Source organism: Antedon bifida, chromosome 3, assembly GCF_963402885.1.
Source record: "Antedon bifida chromosome 3, ecAntBifi1.1, whole genome shotgun sequence".
Taxonomy (NCBI): domain Eukaryota; kingdom Metazoa; phylum Echinodermata; class Crinoidea; order Comatulida; family Antedonidae; genus Antedon; species Antedon bifida.
The window spans coordinates 34,758,193-34,775,607 of record NC_136228.1 but is presented as its reverse complement, the minus strand read 5'-3'; the positions used below and the strand labels follow the sequence as shown (position 1 = coordinate 34,775,607).

At 32.1% G+C, this 17,415-nt stretch overlaps 1 protein-coding gene across 1 annotated transcript; it reads left to right on the top strand.

The window, feature by feature from the left end:
• Positions 1-478: 478 nt before the first annotated feature.
• Positions 479-4,198, top strand: LOC144838543 (uncharacterized). Its single transcript, XM_078693949.1, has 3 exons — positions 479-578; positions 1,928-2,261; positions 2,679-4,198. The coding sequence occupies exons 2-3, from the start codon at positions 1,928-1,930 to the stop codon at positions 2,720-2,722; spliced, it is 378 nt and encodes a 125-aa protein (XP_078550075.1). The 5' UTR covers positions 479-578; the 3' UTR covers positions 2,723-4,198.
• The last annotated feature ends 13,217 nt before the right edge of the window (positions 4,199-17,415 follow it).

Here is a 17,415-nt window from a genome sequence, read left to right as displayed (position 1 = left end):
AACGTGCTGTTTCTGATGCCTTGCCTATGAATACATTAACAATGCCTAAATTAATGTATGGTAGGTAAGTCTATATAGTATAATTATAGACTAAAAACTTAGGTCCTCCTACACGTACATTCATTAAATAATAAGTACAAGATGAATAGAGAAACATAAGATAAGTGTAATTATTGGCATTTGCATAGAGAGTGAAAATATTAATTCTTGAGAGAGTGTGGTTATGCATGCATCATATAGTTATGCATCAATAGTTATACAAGCAATACTCATTATAGTAATAATAATAATACAATAAAATAAGATACCAGGTCATTGAAATAGTTCATTCATTTTACTGTATTTTTAGATAAAATCGAAAATGACACGCAAGTCGACCTAGACCAAAACAGCCGGCCAACCAATCAGAGGCAACTACCTAGTTTTCCTTCATCATCGCGCTTCTTCATTGACAAAAAAATCTAAACACTACGTTATCGTTTAAGCATCCACACACACACTAAAACGGGTGTTTATTGTAAAATTCGGTGTTACTAGTCGCTCACACCACCAAATTTTACTTTCTAACGACAGGACAGGTATGTTACTTAAAATTATTGTAGTTAGATCAGGTCTACATATGGTATTTGTGGAAATTGCTTGTCTTATAGCCTAGCTAGCTAGAGGAGGCATGATCAACCCCAACATGCATGTGGTTCGCCGCCGTCGGTTAGTTTCTGTTGTTACGCAATGACAAAACAGCGACCTGGTACGTGAGCTCTCTCGCCGATCAAAGGACCACCTCTTCTTTTTCAATATTGCCTATGGTTTACGATCTGAGGCCGGGTGCATGTCCTAGAACTTACATCTAAAAAACAAATATTTAATTAATAACATTATAGACCATAATTTCACTTCGTTTTTAGTTAGTTTCCTAACCTTTTATTTTACCTCGGCCACCTACATTATTATTGTTTACAAACATTGACGATACCACTTTTATTTTTAATACCAGCACTCAGCAGTAGATAGGGGGACGTATGTTTTATTCACTGAATTTTTACAATTTTTGTAAACGCCTCATTTCAACCATTTATTATTTATTTTTATTTATCTCCACTTGTGTTGTGCCAAGATTTATTTAAAAAATACGCCGCAATCATGAATTTCATTTTAGTACCCCCCATTTTATAATGGTATTATCTTTGGGGTTTTAACCAAAGAATATAATAATTATTCTTTTCTTTGGTTTGCATACACATGTTTTGTAAAAATATTTAAACAATTGTATTAACTTTATCAGCCAACATTTCTAGGCCTAGGATAGAGTGAAACATTTTTTTATTAGTGTGTGTGATTAGGATAATTTCACTACAACCTATGAATGTGAGTTTGGTGTTATTGGTTGTGTATCCAGCCTTTCACAGGTTAGATTTAATTCCTGCTGAGGATAATTTTTTAATGATATTTTATTTTAATTTTCAAAAATAATTTCTGTTTACGATGTGACATTTTGGCCCTACCCCTTCAACATCAAACTCCGGCAATATTCTGGGTCATAGATCATTGTGGCCAAGTTTGGTGAGATTTGAATAAAAACTGTGGCTTCTACACTGTTCAAACAAACACACATGCACACAAGAGTGAAAACATAACCTCCTTGGTGGAGGCAATAAAATCATTAATATGAATATGTACTCAATATTATTTCTTTAATTAAAAAAAAAGAATTTAAGGTATTTATATTTTATATTTGGTATGTGCATAAAAATAGACCTCTGTGACTGGATGTGAGTCTTGAGAGAGGTGAACAGAGAGGTTTTTGCTTGTTCACATTTTTTATTTCCATCAAGGATTTCGCACAAGGGAGGGGTAATTTTCCTGTTCATTTGTGAGTAGATAAAAAGTAATTGGGAATTTTTACAAATTTGTTAATATTGTTTTGCAGATGCCGGATCTTGAAGAAATTGGTGACCTGAGTGAGCATGCTGCACTAGGCCCAGACCCTCTTGTTCAAGGTGTCACATTGAGAAAACTTAGAGGTAGCCCAGAACACCTTCATGATTTATATGGACCAGGCAGTTGTCTACATGGGTCAAGATCAGATGATTCAGGATTAGGAGCCTCAATTTCAGGAATATGGATGTCTACAGTTTCAGATACTAGCAGAAGGTTGGTCAATTCTGTGCGAAACCAACAAGGCAAGCGCTCCCACGCGAATGAGGAGCCTTTTCCAGAATATGGCAACAGACCCCGACTGGAAGACAAGTTGGACACAGAAGGTATGGTAAATTACTTTCCATATTGACCTAAATTTATTAATAGGTCAGTTAATTTTGGTGTTGCCACCTTCTTTTGCTTTCAATTTTTTTATTTATACAGAAATATTTCAAAATAGAAATTTTGACATTCTTTTAATGATTCTGTGATGAAATTAATGATTTGTACATTACATTTTCTTTTTTTAAACCTTTTTATTATTGATTGATTATGTTTCTATCTTTTCTGCAATTAAGCAAATAAATGTTTGTTTTGATTTGATTTAATTGAATTATTGAATATTCAAATTAAAATTGAAAGTAGAAGTTATTTTATTCCATCGCACACAGGACAGGATTGTATAACACTATACCTAAATAAATTGTAAAATGGTTTCTTTAATCCCATTTTTTTACTATTTCATTTAACTTCTTTTCTAGTTAATGTGACTAATTCAAGCATGTCTGGTTCATTAAAGGAGTAATACAGAGGAAATGCTACAACTGCAGCTGTAACTGTACTGTAACTGTACTGTAACTGTACTGTAACTGTACTGTACATTAATTTTATTTATTTATTGACGAGGCCCTTTTAAAAACAATACAAAAATATACATAAAATGTTAAAATAAAAAAATGTACACAAATTAGAAAAATGTTAAAATTCCTTAAAATTAATTTATGTGTTTGTAGTGTACTGACTACAGGATAAAGTAATTTTTTAATGTAGCCACATTCCAAAATTTATCATTTATGCATTAAGATACATGCATTTAGGATGACCCAGTATATATTTGGTTCCAGGTATGCAAGGAAGATGGCACATAACAATTTAAAGGTACAAGAACAGTAAGGGATCCTCTCACAATTTGTGGTCATAACTCTTTACACACTGTACACAAAGAAAGGAGTAAGGGATCCTCTCACATTAAAAATGTAGTACTGAGCTCTATAAATCAGTGTGTACTGGGTTTACTTAATGTTTTGATTCTTGTAACTGATTACTATAATATGTATTGAGTGTAGGTTTTGTTTGCTTTTAAAGCTTTGCTTTGTACTGAATACTATATATTATTATTAGATTGCTGCTTTTGCGTCTCCGGAGTCAGCATGCCAAATAAATAAATAAAAAAAAAGTGTGACTACTAAGTATAGATACTTTTATTATTCATTCATGTATTTTATTTTTATATTCTAGATAATTTATTTTTACAAAAATAGAAAAATCTATTGTATACAAAGAATTATGTTAACTCAAAGTTTAAAGAGATATTTCTATAAATTATTAATAAACATTTATATGCTTAGAGAATTTTGTATACTGTAAAACAAGAAACTTTTGCGACATTAAAGGAAAGTTTCATGACGCGAATAATTTTTAGAATGTACAGATCTATGTAGCTTATGTATTAGCGTCTTTGTACTTTATTTTTCAAATTCGCAAAAGTTTTATGTTGTGAAAATCGCTGGTGGTGTAACCAATTCGCAAAAGTTTCTGGTTTTACAGTATATAATGCATTAAACAATTGCAATATAGTGTGTGTTCAAGATTTGTATTTATTCAAGTATTACTGATGTATTATTTTAATAATTGCAGAGAGTAAATCACTGCAGTATTTTAAGTTTGTGAAATTTTAATCTAGTAGTAGTAGTAATCCTGTATTGGTGTGTTTTAAAGGCGTGCATATTTAAGATATATATTACAAACGGGTTCAAATTACCTCTATTTATGTACAGTATTGGAATTATTTAGGATTTAAACCACCTATAGAGAGGGTATACAGTAGTTACAATCTTTCTGTCTTATAGTATAGTGTCTATTTAGGCTTCATTAGTAGTACTTACAAATACAATGCATGACCAAACCTAGTAAAGGAATTTTATATATTGTATCCGTACATACTATCTACCTTTTAATTGTATATACATATCTTTATATGAACTAAATATTTTTCATAACTTGTAAATTCATCTTTACAATTAAAAATGATTTATTTTAGCATTAATATCACTGGGAATTTTAGAATATCAGTGGTTGAATGGTATGTTTTCTTTAGATATTCATAATGAATTAAAATAAACTAGACATGAAACTCGTCACTTTGACGAGTTAGTTATCCGCACCACGACAAACGCCACGTGCACGTCATACGTTGGAATATTGCACACAGATAAAGATTATGGCATTATGACAAGAACTGAAGAATATGATATGCTGTTAGTGCTGAATTCTGTCAATTTTGTGTCATATAGTATATACATGCAAACAGTATAAGCTGTATACATATTACATACAGTGTAGAATAGGTGAAATTACGGGACCCGCCATTTATTCCAATTTTTAACATGGCGACGGTATCAAAATGAAACACTTAGATAGCAATTTCAGAAGGAAATTATCTCAGGAACAACATATTAACGTGTAGAAGAAATTTGAATACCTAAAATATAGATGCGCACCCTTTTAAATGTGATGAACTATTACGCAAAATATGAAAATACGACTTTTTTTATTCAACTGGCCATATGATGACGTCACAACATCCGATTGGCAAAATGTTTACATGAATTCGTATCTACAATCCAATAGCTTCCAGAAAACGTTTTAATCGTGATTATCACATTTTATTCTTACGAGCTATTACAGATTAAAATTTACTGTAAAGATGAAATTAATGACCCACGTAATTAAAATTTTTAGGCATGATGACGTCATAAAAATTAAAATATTTTTATCTCATGCTAAAGAAAGTTGATTGAGCTACACAATATATAAATGTAGGAGAAAAAGGAATACAGATAAGCGTGATGCGCTCCATTGAATGTGATGAGCAATAACGAAAGAGACAAAAATCCTATATTTTACATTCGTGTGGCCATACGATGACGTCAAAATGTTTTTTTAGCCTTATTGATGCATGATCCGATATCTACAACTCATCAACTTCTAGATTTTGTAATAAAAATAAACGGTTAACGGTTTACTTTAGAAACTATGACTGTTTAAAAAAAGACATAATTTTGACGATTTTTTAAGCTTTTTCATAAAAAACGCGCACGAATTTTCTAATTCAACGTGTTCGTATGGCGTTATTTAAACTGGAAAAGGTCTAAATTGTTTTCAAAATTACTAGGAAAGGCTTGAAAAATATAATTCAAGAGAAAAAAAATATGTTTTTAACGCTACGTGCGTACCGCGCGCGTAAAAAATTGCGCGCCCGTGGGAATTTTTGACATGCTCAAAATGACAAGAAACGCGTAAAAAGTTGATCAGAAATTAATTTTGCGCATTTTGAAATTTTAAATGCGCGTGCGCGCGTAACTTCTAGTGAAACATGCCATTTTTAATCCGTAGAAAGTTTGCCCCTGATATGACTTAAATTTTGTCAAAGTGTCAATACTAAATGACTTTTGGTTTTTAATCTATGATCAATCATTGAAATTCATAAAATTGCGCGTAAGTCACGTTGCGCAACTATGACGTCATTCAAAAATAGGAGGTGCACAACTTCACGTAAATGCCCATATGTTGTCAAAGTTATGAAATGTTATGTTTACACATTTTAGAGGAACACGACTCACAAAAAGGAAGGAAGGAAAGAAGAATAATACAGAAAAACTAGATTTGAACTCGTCACTTTGACGAGTTCGGGTTATCCGCGCAAACGCAACATGCACATACTTTAAACTATGAACCTCGACAATTATTATGCCATCCTATGACATGAAATAAATATGTTTAAAGTGCTGAATTGTACCTAATATGTAGCATACAGCATATTACAGTATTTACAGAATACACTGTATATGTTATATACAGTGTAGCATATTAACACGATGACGTCATCAAATTGACATATAAAATAACAATTTTAGAAGATAATTATCTAATTAATTACATTGATACAAATTTGAAAAATGTTGGGCACGTAAAAGTGAGATCCGCTCTCGTTTAAACGCAATGAACTTTTACGCAAGAGATGTAAATGTGACTTTTTGAATTCAACTGGCCATATGATGACGTCACAACATCTAATTGGCAAAATATTCACATGAATTTGTATCTACAATCCAATAGCTTCCATAAAACGTTTTAATCATGATTATCACTTTTTATTCTGACGAGCTATAACAGATTGAAATTTACTGTAAAGATGAAAATAAGTGACCCACGTTATTTACGTTTTTAGACATGATGACGTTATAAAAATTAAAATATTTTTAATTCATGCGAAAGATAGTTGATTGACATAGACAATATTAAAATTTCGGGGGAAATTGAATACGTATAAGCGAGATGCGCTTTGTTGAATGTGATGAGCAATAACGAAAGAGTAAAAAATCCTATATTTTACATTCGTGTGGCCATACGATGACGTCATAACATCCGAGTGGTGAAGGTTCTGCATGAATTCATATCTACAACATATCTCCTTACATATTAAATTAAAAAAATTGGGGGTCGTGGATGATCCTGAGGAGCTATAATAGATTAAAAATAGGCATAATTTTGACAATATTTTGTCACTTTTGCAACCAAAACGCGCGCAAATGGTCTAAATCAACGTGTTGGTATGACGTCATTTTAATTTGAAATGATGTCAATCTTTTTTAAAATGAATAGAAAAAACTGTAAAATCATAATTCAAGAAAAAAACACATGATTTTCATGCTCCGTGCGCACCTTACGCGTAATTTTTTTCGCGCGCGTGGGAATTTTTGACATGCTCAAAATGTCATGATCAGCGTAGAAAGTTGATTAGAAATTAATTTTGCGCATTTTGAAATTTTAAATGCGCGTGCGCGCGTAACTTCTTGTGAAACATTCCATTTTTAATCCATAGAAAGTTCGTTCTTGATATGACTTAAATTTTCACCAAGTGTCAATACAAAATGACTTTTGGTTTATAATCTATGATCAATCATTGAAATTCATAAAATCGCGCGTAACTTACGCTGCGCGACTCTAACGTCATATAACGAAGTTTCTTGCACATCTACAGCTACAGGTCAATCTTTTGACAAAGTTATACAATCTTATGTTGACAAGGATGAGAGATATGCATGCAACAAAATTCCGGGAAAGAAAGAAGAACAAAGAAGATGAAAAACTAGACATGAAACTCGTCACTTTGACGAGTTAGTTATCCGCACCACGACAAACGCCACGTTCACATCATACGTTGGAATATTGCACACAGATAAAGATTATGGCATTATGACAAGAACTGAAGAATATGATATGCTGTTAGTGCTGAATTCTGTCAATTTTGTGTCATATAGCATATACATGCAAACAGTATAATCTGTATACATATTACATACAGTGTAGAATAGGTGAAATTACGGGACCCGCCATTTATTCCAATTTTTAACATGGCAACGGTATCAAAATGAAACACTTGGATAGCAATTTCAGAAGGAAATTATCTCAGGAACAACATATTAACGTGTAGAAGAAATTTGAATACATAAAATATAGATGCGCACCCTTTTAAATGTGATGAACTATTACGCAAAATATGAAAATTTGACCTTTTTAATTAAACTTGTCATATGATGACGTCACAACATCTGATTGACAAAATGTTCACATGAATTCGTATCTACAATCCAATAGCTTCCAGAAAACGTTTTAATCGTGATTATCACATTTTATTCTTACGAGCTATAACAGATTAAAATTTACTGTAAAGATAAAATTAATGACCCACATAATTTAAATTTTTAGGCATGATGACGTTATAAAAATTAAAATATTTTTAACTCATGCGAAAGAAAATTGATTGACCTAGATAATATTAAAATCTAGGAGAAAATGGAAGACGGATAAGCGTGATGCGCTCCATTGAATGTGATGAGCAATAACGAAAGAGACAAAAATCCTATTTTTTACATTTGTGTGGCCATACGATGACGTCACAACATCCGTAAGGAAAAAATTCTGCATGAATTCATATCTACAACATATCTGCTTACATATTAAGTTAAAAAACTCGGGGGTAACGGTTGATCCTGAGGAGCTATAATAGATTCAAAATAGGCATAATTTTGACAATATTTTGTAACTTTTGCAACTAAAACGCATGCAAATGGTCTAAATCAACGTGTACGTATGACGTCATTTTAATTTGAAATGATGTCAATCTTTTTAAAAATGACTAGGAAAGGCTGGAAAATCACAATTTAATAGAAAAAAACATGATTTTCATGCTGCGTGCGCACTGCACGCGTAAAATTGTTCGCGCGCGCGGGAAATTTTGACATGCGCAAAATGTCATGAATGGCGTAAAAAGTTGATTAGAAATTAATTTTGCGCATTTTTAAATTTTAAATGCGCGTGCGCGCGTAACTTCTTGTAAAACACGCCATTTTTAGTTAACTAAAAGTTTGCCCTTGATATGACTTAAATTTTCATAAAGGGTAAAAAAAAAATTACGCTTGGTTTTTAAGCTATGATCAATCATAAAAAATCATAAAATCGCGCGTAAGTCACGTTGCGCAACTCTGACGTCATTCAAAATAGGAGGTGCACAACTTCACGTAAATGCCCATGTGTTGACAAAATTATGAAATGTTATGTTTACCCATTTTAGAGAAACGCTCTTCACAAAAAGGAAGGAAAGAAAGAAGAACTAGACATGAAACTCGTCACTTTGACGAGTTAGTTATCCGCACAACGACAAACGCCACGTGCACGTCATACGTTGGAATATTGCACACAGATAAAGATTATGGCATTATGACAAGAACTGAAGAATATGATATGCTGTTAGTGCTGTCAATTTGTGTCATATAGTATATACATGCAAACAGTATAATCTGTATACATATTACATACAGTGTAGAATAGGTGAAATTACGGGACCCGCCATTTATTCCAATTTTTAACATGGCGACGGTATCAAAATGAAACACTTAAATAGCAATTTCTGAAGGAAATTATCTCAGGAACAACATATTAACGTGTAGAAGAAATTTGAATACGTAAAATATAGATGCGCACCCTTTTAAATGTGATGAACTATTACGCAAAATATGAAAATACGACTTTTTTTATTCAACTGGCCATACGATGACGTCACAACATCCGATTGGCAAAATGTTTACATGAATTCGTATCTACAATCCAATAGCTTCCAGAAAACGTTTTAATCGTGATTATCACATTTTATTCTTACGAGCTATTACAGATTAAAATTTACTGTAAAGATGAAATTAATGACCCACGTAATTAAGATGTTTAGGCATGATGACGTCATAAAAATTTAAATATTTTTATCTCATGCTAAAGAAAGTTGATTGACCTACACAATATATAAATTTAGGAGAAAAAGGAATACAGATAAGCGTGATGCGCTCCATTGAATGTGATGAGCAATAACGAAAGAGACAAAAATCCTATATTTTACATTCGTGTGGCCATACGATGACGTCACAATGTTTTTTTAGCCTTATCGATGCATGATCCGATATCTACAACTCATCAACTTCTAGATTTTGTAATAAAAATAAACGGTTCACGGTTTACTTTAGAAGCTATGACTGTTTAAAAAAAGACATAATTTTGACGATTTTTTAAGCTTTTTCATAAAAAACGCGCACGAATTGTCTAATTCAACGTGTTCGTATGGCGTTATTTAAACTGGAAAAGGTCTAAATTGTTTTCAAAATGACTAGGAAAGACTTGAAAAATATAATTCAAGAGAAAAAAATATGTTTTTAACGCTACGTGCGCACCGCGTGCGTAAAAAATTGCGCGCCCGTGGGAATTTTTGACATGCTCAAAATGACAAGAAACGCATAAAAAGTTGATTAGAAATTAATTTTGCGCATTTTGAAATTTTAAATGCGCGTGCGCGCGTAACTTCTTGTGAAACATGCCATTTTTAATCCGTAGAAAGTTTGCCCCTGATATGACTTAAATTTTGTCAAAGTGTCAATACTAAATGACATTTGGTTTTTAATCTATAATCAATCATTGAAATTCATAAAATTGCGCGTAAGTCACGTTGCGCAACTATGACGTCATTCAAAAATAGGAGGTGCACAACTTCACGTAAATGCCCATATGTTGACAAAGTTATGAAATGTTATGTTTACAAGTTTTTGAGATACGTGAGACACAAAAATGAGGGAGAAAGAAATAAGAAAAAAAAAAAAAAAACTAGATTTGAACTCGTCACTACGGACGAGTTAGGTTATCCGCAGCGCAAAAGCCACGCGCACGTCATACGTTAGAATATTGCGCGCAGAAAAACGATTATGCTATTGAAAAAAATGTTAGTGTGCCCTCTATTTTGCTTCACGTCAAAGTATATACGGTATACACTATATACTGTATACGTACTACATACAGTTCAGAATAGGTGAAAATAAGTGACCAAAGTTATTGACGCTTTTGAACATGATGACGTCATCACAATTTTAAAAATGGTAAATCATGTAAAAGATAATTGATTGACCTAGACAATATTACAAAATTGAGGAAAATGAAATATGGATAAGTGGAGATGCGCTCAATTAAATGTGATGAGCTATGACGAAAGAGACAAAAATCCTATATTTGATATTGGAGTGGCCATACGATGACGTCACAATGTCCGGTTAGCCAAATGGATGCATGATTCCATATCTACAACTCATCTACTTTCAGAATATGTAAAAAAAAATAAAATTGACCATGTAGTTTAGAATCTATGACTGTTTAAAAAAAGGTATAATTTTGACAAATTTTTGAAATTGTTTATCAAAAACGCGCGCAAATTGTTCAATTCTACGTGCTCGTATGACGTGATTTTAAGTCGAAATTGTTTGAAAGTTGGTAAAATTACTAGAAAAGGCTGAAAAAACAAAAATCAAGCAAAAAATATATGTTTTTGCCCTACGTGCGCACGCGCGCGTAAAAATATTGCGCACGCGTGGGAATTTTTGAAATGCTCAAAATGACATGAAACGCGTAGAATGTTGATTAGAAATGGATTTTTCGCAATTTGAAATTTTAAACGCGCGTGCGCGCGTAACTTTCTGTGATACATGCCATTTTTAATCCATAGAAAGTTTGCCCTTAATATGACTTAAATGTTCACCAAGTGTCATTACAAAATGACTTTTGGTTTTTAGTCTATGTTAAATACGCGAAATTCATAAAATCGCGCGTAGCTTACGCTGCGCGACTCAAAATTCATAAAAAAAAGTTTCTTGCACATCTACAGCTGCAGGTCAATCTTATGACAAAGTTATACAATCTTATGTTAGCCAGAATTTGAGATACGCTGCGAACAAAATTCGTGGAAAGAAAGAAGAACATAGAAAAAAAAAAAAAAAAAAAAGAAAAAAAAAAAGATCCTGACAATAACAAGGGGTTATCCGCCAAGTGCGGATAACCAAAAAAGTAACAGGACGATTACAAGGAGTTATCCGCTACTAAGCGGATAACTAATAATACAGAAAAATATTGATCCAATACAATCACAAGGAGTTATCCGCTACTAAGCGGATAACTAAAAAAAAAGATATTTACAATCACAAGGGTTATCCGCAACTTCTAAGTTGCGGATAACCAAAAATATTGATCTCATACAATAACAAGGAGTTATCCGCTTGGTATACCAAGCGGATAACTAATTAGAATGTAGTGTCTACTACTATACATTATTGTCCATTTTCATGTTTGACCACTCACTTCTTGTACTGTAACATTATGAATGAATAAATTCATTCTATCTTTTGCTATATTTGTTTGATTCAATAGAAATGTCTATGATTAATTATTTGCCATTAATCCATGTTCAGCAATCCAGCAAATAAATATTTGATCCAATAATTTGACTAATAATAAAATGTTTTCATTGGAAATAGACCAAATAAAACATGTTCCGTCTGTATTATAGGAGAAAGCAGTCCACTGTAGTATATTGGTGTCCTTTTAAATACTATTCATAATATTAGGACATCGCGATAGAAAGTTGTTGTGATGCGTTGTCATGTCACATTTCAAAACCGCACCTCAACCCTTTTTTTTCATGGACGTCACTGATTTCAAATCTTACTTATTAATACATTTCTTGTTCGATTAAAAAACACATTACATACAGTGTTTGTTTGAGCATGGAGGTATAGGAGAGGAACATTAGTGATACCGGAATGTTCGATTATTTTGTATGCTAAGTGCATCATCCAGGGACCTCTCCTCACACCAAAGGTGATATCTAACAACAATCCAGGGACTTGACAGATTTCCAAGTGAAACGTTTCAAACTTAAAGAATCGAACATTCCGGTATCACTGCCTTTTTTAATGAATGGAATGTCAACAAATAAACGTTACGGTAACATTTATGTAATATTAAATGTTACACAACATTAAATATAAAACAGCAATAAATTATTAGAAGTTTAATTCAATGGTCGTTGTTTATACCCTAAAGATCTCCCACCGTACCCCCCTATGCACCGAATGGTTATTCACCACTACACGACCAATCGTAATTTTCAGAATTTAAAGCAACCAATGAAACAAGCTCTACGACAGATTATTATTACTACTAAATTAATTGCTGGGTACGGGTGCTGCTGCAATCAAGCGTAACATTGTATATGACTGGACTGTTGAGTGTAGACGCATCGTCATCCATCAGAACAGCCAGGTTTATAGTAATACACATCCACTTACAGTGTTGAACTTTAAAAAATGAGGACGAAATGTTCTGCAAAATATGTCCGTACGGCGGAAGGATGCACACATATTATTTACACTACCGCAGAGAGAGGGCCGAGTTTGAGACGACTTTTTTTATGTTCCCATCTTGACATCAAATAATTGTATTTTTGCGCGGTCGCTCTTGGAGCAGTTTTTCTGAATCACTAATATAAATTGCTAATAATATCACGTATATGCCATACAACATTAACTGTACTCTTTTAGTTGTGGATTTTAAAGTAGACCTAGATCATATCCGCCTAATTGATTGGCCTACTTACTAGGCCTAGGCCTATCTATACTAGCCTAGGCTATGCTTATGCAGTATTTCAGTGCACTAAATTCGTTGACCTGTGTATATAGGTAGGTACCGTATTTGGCCATTTAATTTTTTTTAGGTTCAGATTGAAAACATTTACTATTTAGCAACGCCAAGATGCACTGTATTTATCAACACACTAAATAAAAACGAATCTGCACGATACGATGTGTTTTCGAAGCTGACTAATCTACGTTTAATAGCGCCCTCTGAGAAGTGAGAATATATATGCGACAAAACGGAGGGGCGATGCGCTCTCTCTCAAACAACGCAACAGCGATCATGCAGAGGGGGTACGTAAAGACGTTTCAGTGACATTTAATTTTCATTTCTCATTTACTGTACTTTTGTGTGAGGAATTTATCCTATGATTTATCAAATGAACTACGGATAGTACTGTATATATATGTGCGGAAGCGGCGTATTTTGCAGCCAAATTTGATTTTTTCCCGATCTACGTCGAATTTTCATCATATCTTTAGGCCTATTATTAGTGTTGTTGTTGACATTATTTTAAAATATTATATTGGATATAATTTTTTTAGGCCTACATTTTATTTTAATCAAAAGAGAGCAACACAACAAAAAGGAGAACGGTGAACCAGAAGAACCACCACCAGACAGTATCATCACACACCAGCCTTCTTCTTGCTTGCACTTGTTGACTAGCTAGGGCCACTTACTAACACTGGATCAGATGACACTGAACAGATCAGTTATAATATGTAATGCTGATGGAATAATAATTAATTGTGGTTGATACAGTACATTTATTATCCAAGCTTCTGGCTGCATCCTAAACTTAAGGTACTGTATGACATTTTTGATCCTATCTATTATATAAATTCATAGCAAAAAACAAGAAACTAACCCTAGTCTACAAATGGTCTGCTTCTAATGTTGCTATCAATCATGATGGGGTTTGTTGTTTTTTTGTATTAATTATTTAGATAGAGGGTTGGTTTAGATTTAACTGTATTAGGCCACATTATAAAAAAAAACTTGTTTAGTGTCACCTCACCTGAATTTTGGACCCGCCTCTGATTGAAATTGGATATCGTTTTTGTTTAAATCTTTAAATAGTGCGGTCTAAACAATGTTTTTAGATACCAAGTGAGGTTGTCAGTATTTTTTATACCTCATTAATTGAAATTGTGTTGTATAAGTTAGCATTTTGTATGGTCTAGAACCATCATTTTTTTCCAGATTAAAAAAGAAAACTTGTTTAGGATGTGATGATAAACAAGTATATTTTTATATGCGGCCTTATACGGTTATTTAGCAGGTTAGGTTTAGTTAGATTACTTAGCTGGAGTGTTGGGTAGATTACGATACCATATTTCTAGCCACACAGCAATAATATTTTTAAATGAATATTCCTGTGCATTTTAATTATTAATTAAAATGAAGGAATTACTTTGGTGGAGCCAATTATATTCTTTGGTGGAATTAAAAATGCATAATTACATAAAAGTAAAATTTGTTCGTTTATTTCCTAGGCCTACCTATATAATTGTGTGTTTTTTTTTCTTTTTTCAGCAAAATGTCATTGTCTAGTAATAATGTGGTTCTACCAAAAGACCCGTTAAATATAAACAAGCTAGTGGAACGATTGAGAAAAATGTGTTCTAATCATCATCAGTCTGAGCAGCAAGTTGTTGATCCTGAAATTTTGCCTCTAGACGTTACTTCTTCTTTAGAAGGAGACATCCTCCACAATGAAACACTTTTGAATAAGCTAAAAAAGGAGCCAATCTCATATGCTTTTAGGGAAATTAGACACATTTCTTTTGGAGAGAACTAAAAATATTTTTTGAATTATATGGTGGCTAAGATTATTGGAGGAAGGACGGACCTCCCAACTGATATTTTGTGTTATCTCTCGCTCTCCTGCTAAAATGCAATTTCTCCCGATTTTTTGGAAAGAAAAATATCTGATAATGTGATAGATGGATAGTCACCACCACTGCGCATCAGTTGTACTTTACCTGCTACGGAGATTATGAACCATGGTCACCAAATTCAGTACAACTATATCATTTTTTTGTTTAAATCATGGATAAAATTTACTGAAATGTTATATCGGAAAAGAAGTAGGCCTAGTTTGAGATACTTCTTTTTGTGCTGTTAGTGGACTAAGTCATAAGTTTTTAATCACCAGAAATTGGACAATACAAAAAAATTAATTTCTATATAATAATGAATGTTTTAAACGTTTACACCTAAAATTTGTAAAATTCCAGAAGGAATGTTTTTTATGTACTGTATATTTAACACACATTTTAGTACACCATCCTATTAAAGATTCTGTGATTACTGTGTAATACCAAAGAGTACCAGTAGGTACCTTTTTACAAAAACGAAAAAGTCTATGTGGATTCCTGTAATTTATCCTTAGCCAGCCCAAACCATACACATCATTAGAGGATTAAGCATATTAACAAGTTTATTGTTTATTATTGTTTATATTTGAATTGCTGTATATAGTTTTACAATAAGATGTACTTAAGAGAGATTAATATAGCCTTGCATTTGCCTCCGGTTTACTTGTGGAAACGATGTTAAATTACTGTAAAAGGATAACTCGGAGTTTAAAATGTTGCTCTACACAACAATTATAAAACAATTACAACCACATTGATATTGATCTATTGTAGTGAAGAGCCAGCATTAATTTATTTTTTTTATGAATTTTAATTGGTAACAGTTTAATACAAAGATTAGTCTGGGACCTGAGTAAAGATGTGTATGTATTTAATTTAGAAGATAATATAGGATAATTTGACCCCAATGAACAACATGGGATGTGTGCCAAAATCAAATTGTTCAGAATATACATAATTTGGTCTAACACAGCTTTTAGTGAAAAAAATGACTGGAATTGCGGATTACCCAACCTTTGACCCAAAAAAAGGGGAAAAAAATACATTTTTGGGTTAGATTATTCTTGATATGAAAATGAAAGCCCATGCTATCCGCTTCTACCAAACTTGTATTTGTATTGAAAATGTTTAAAAATGAGTCTGATGTAGTTTCAAATCTATTTTGGTTTATTTATAATAGTTAAATAATTTTTTTATTTGGTATCAAATGACTTTATGCAAATTCTTAAAATTTGCTAAAAGTGAAAGTCAAAAATATGCAGTTGAAGAACATTAGGGAAAAAAGAGGTCAGTTTCAAAGTAGTGAAACATGTAGGATTATCATCATGACAATATAAAATTTTTTTTATTGATGTGGTTGTAAATGCCTATATTTTAAACATTAGGTTTAAGCCTGGAGTTACCATTTATAGTTGTAGTTTCTCAAATGCCAAAATTAAATGCAAAATTTAAAAAAAAAATTAAAAAAAATGCAGATACAGTACCAACATTGATTGTTCTGAAACATTTATCGTTTATTATTCTACTACATAACTGTATGTGACAGTACTGTAGTTGAAAGGATGGGTAAATGGATTCCATTAAATTAATGAAGGAAAATGTTAGATGATAAAGACTATATTTAAGTATTGCTTACCTATAAAAAAAATATATATATATTGGACAGTGTAGATATTGCATTATAAGTATAGATAGATGTATGAATGGATTTCATTAATGAAGGAAAAGGTTGGATGATAAATACTAGATTAAGCATTCGAAAGAAAAAATATATTGCACAGTAGATATTGCATCTTTATTTTGTTGCTGCATGTTCAATACTGCTTCCCAATCTGGTATCATTATCAACAATGTTAAATGGATAAGATAGAAAAGGTTAGCAGATTTTGTACACACCAACATAATATGAAGGTATTTGGTTGTTAAAGATGTATTGTTCTCCCAAAAACAAGACAATGAAGATTGATAAAATCAGACGTTGAACAAATAAATAAAATGATTAATGTAATTATTTAACTATTGTTTGCTTTAAATTATAGTCTTTTTCAGGTAAATAAAATGTTGTTTCGATCCAATTTGAAAAACTATTAGACATGAAAATGGCATATTATAAAAAAATACCATAGTTTTTTTTCCAATTATTGTTTTAGGAGTACAATACATCTTGTATATATAATTGTTTTTTTTACAGTATTTTCACTATTAATATTTAAAAAATATATATATATATAGTATATAGTAAGTATATTACTACTGAATAAATATTTGTTATGAT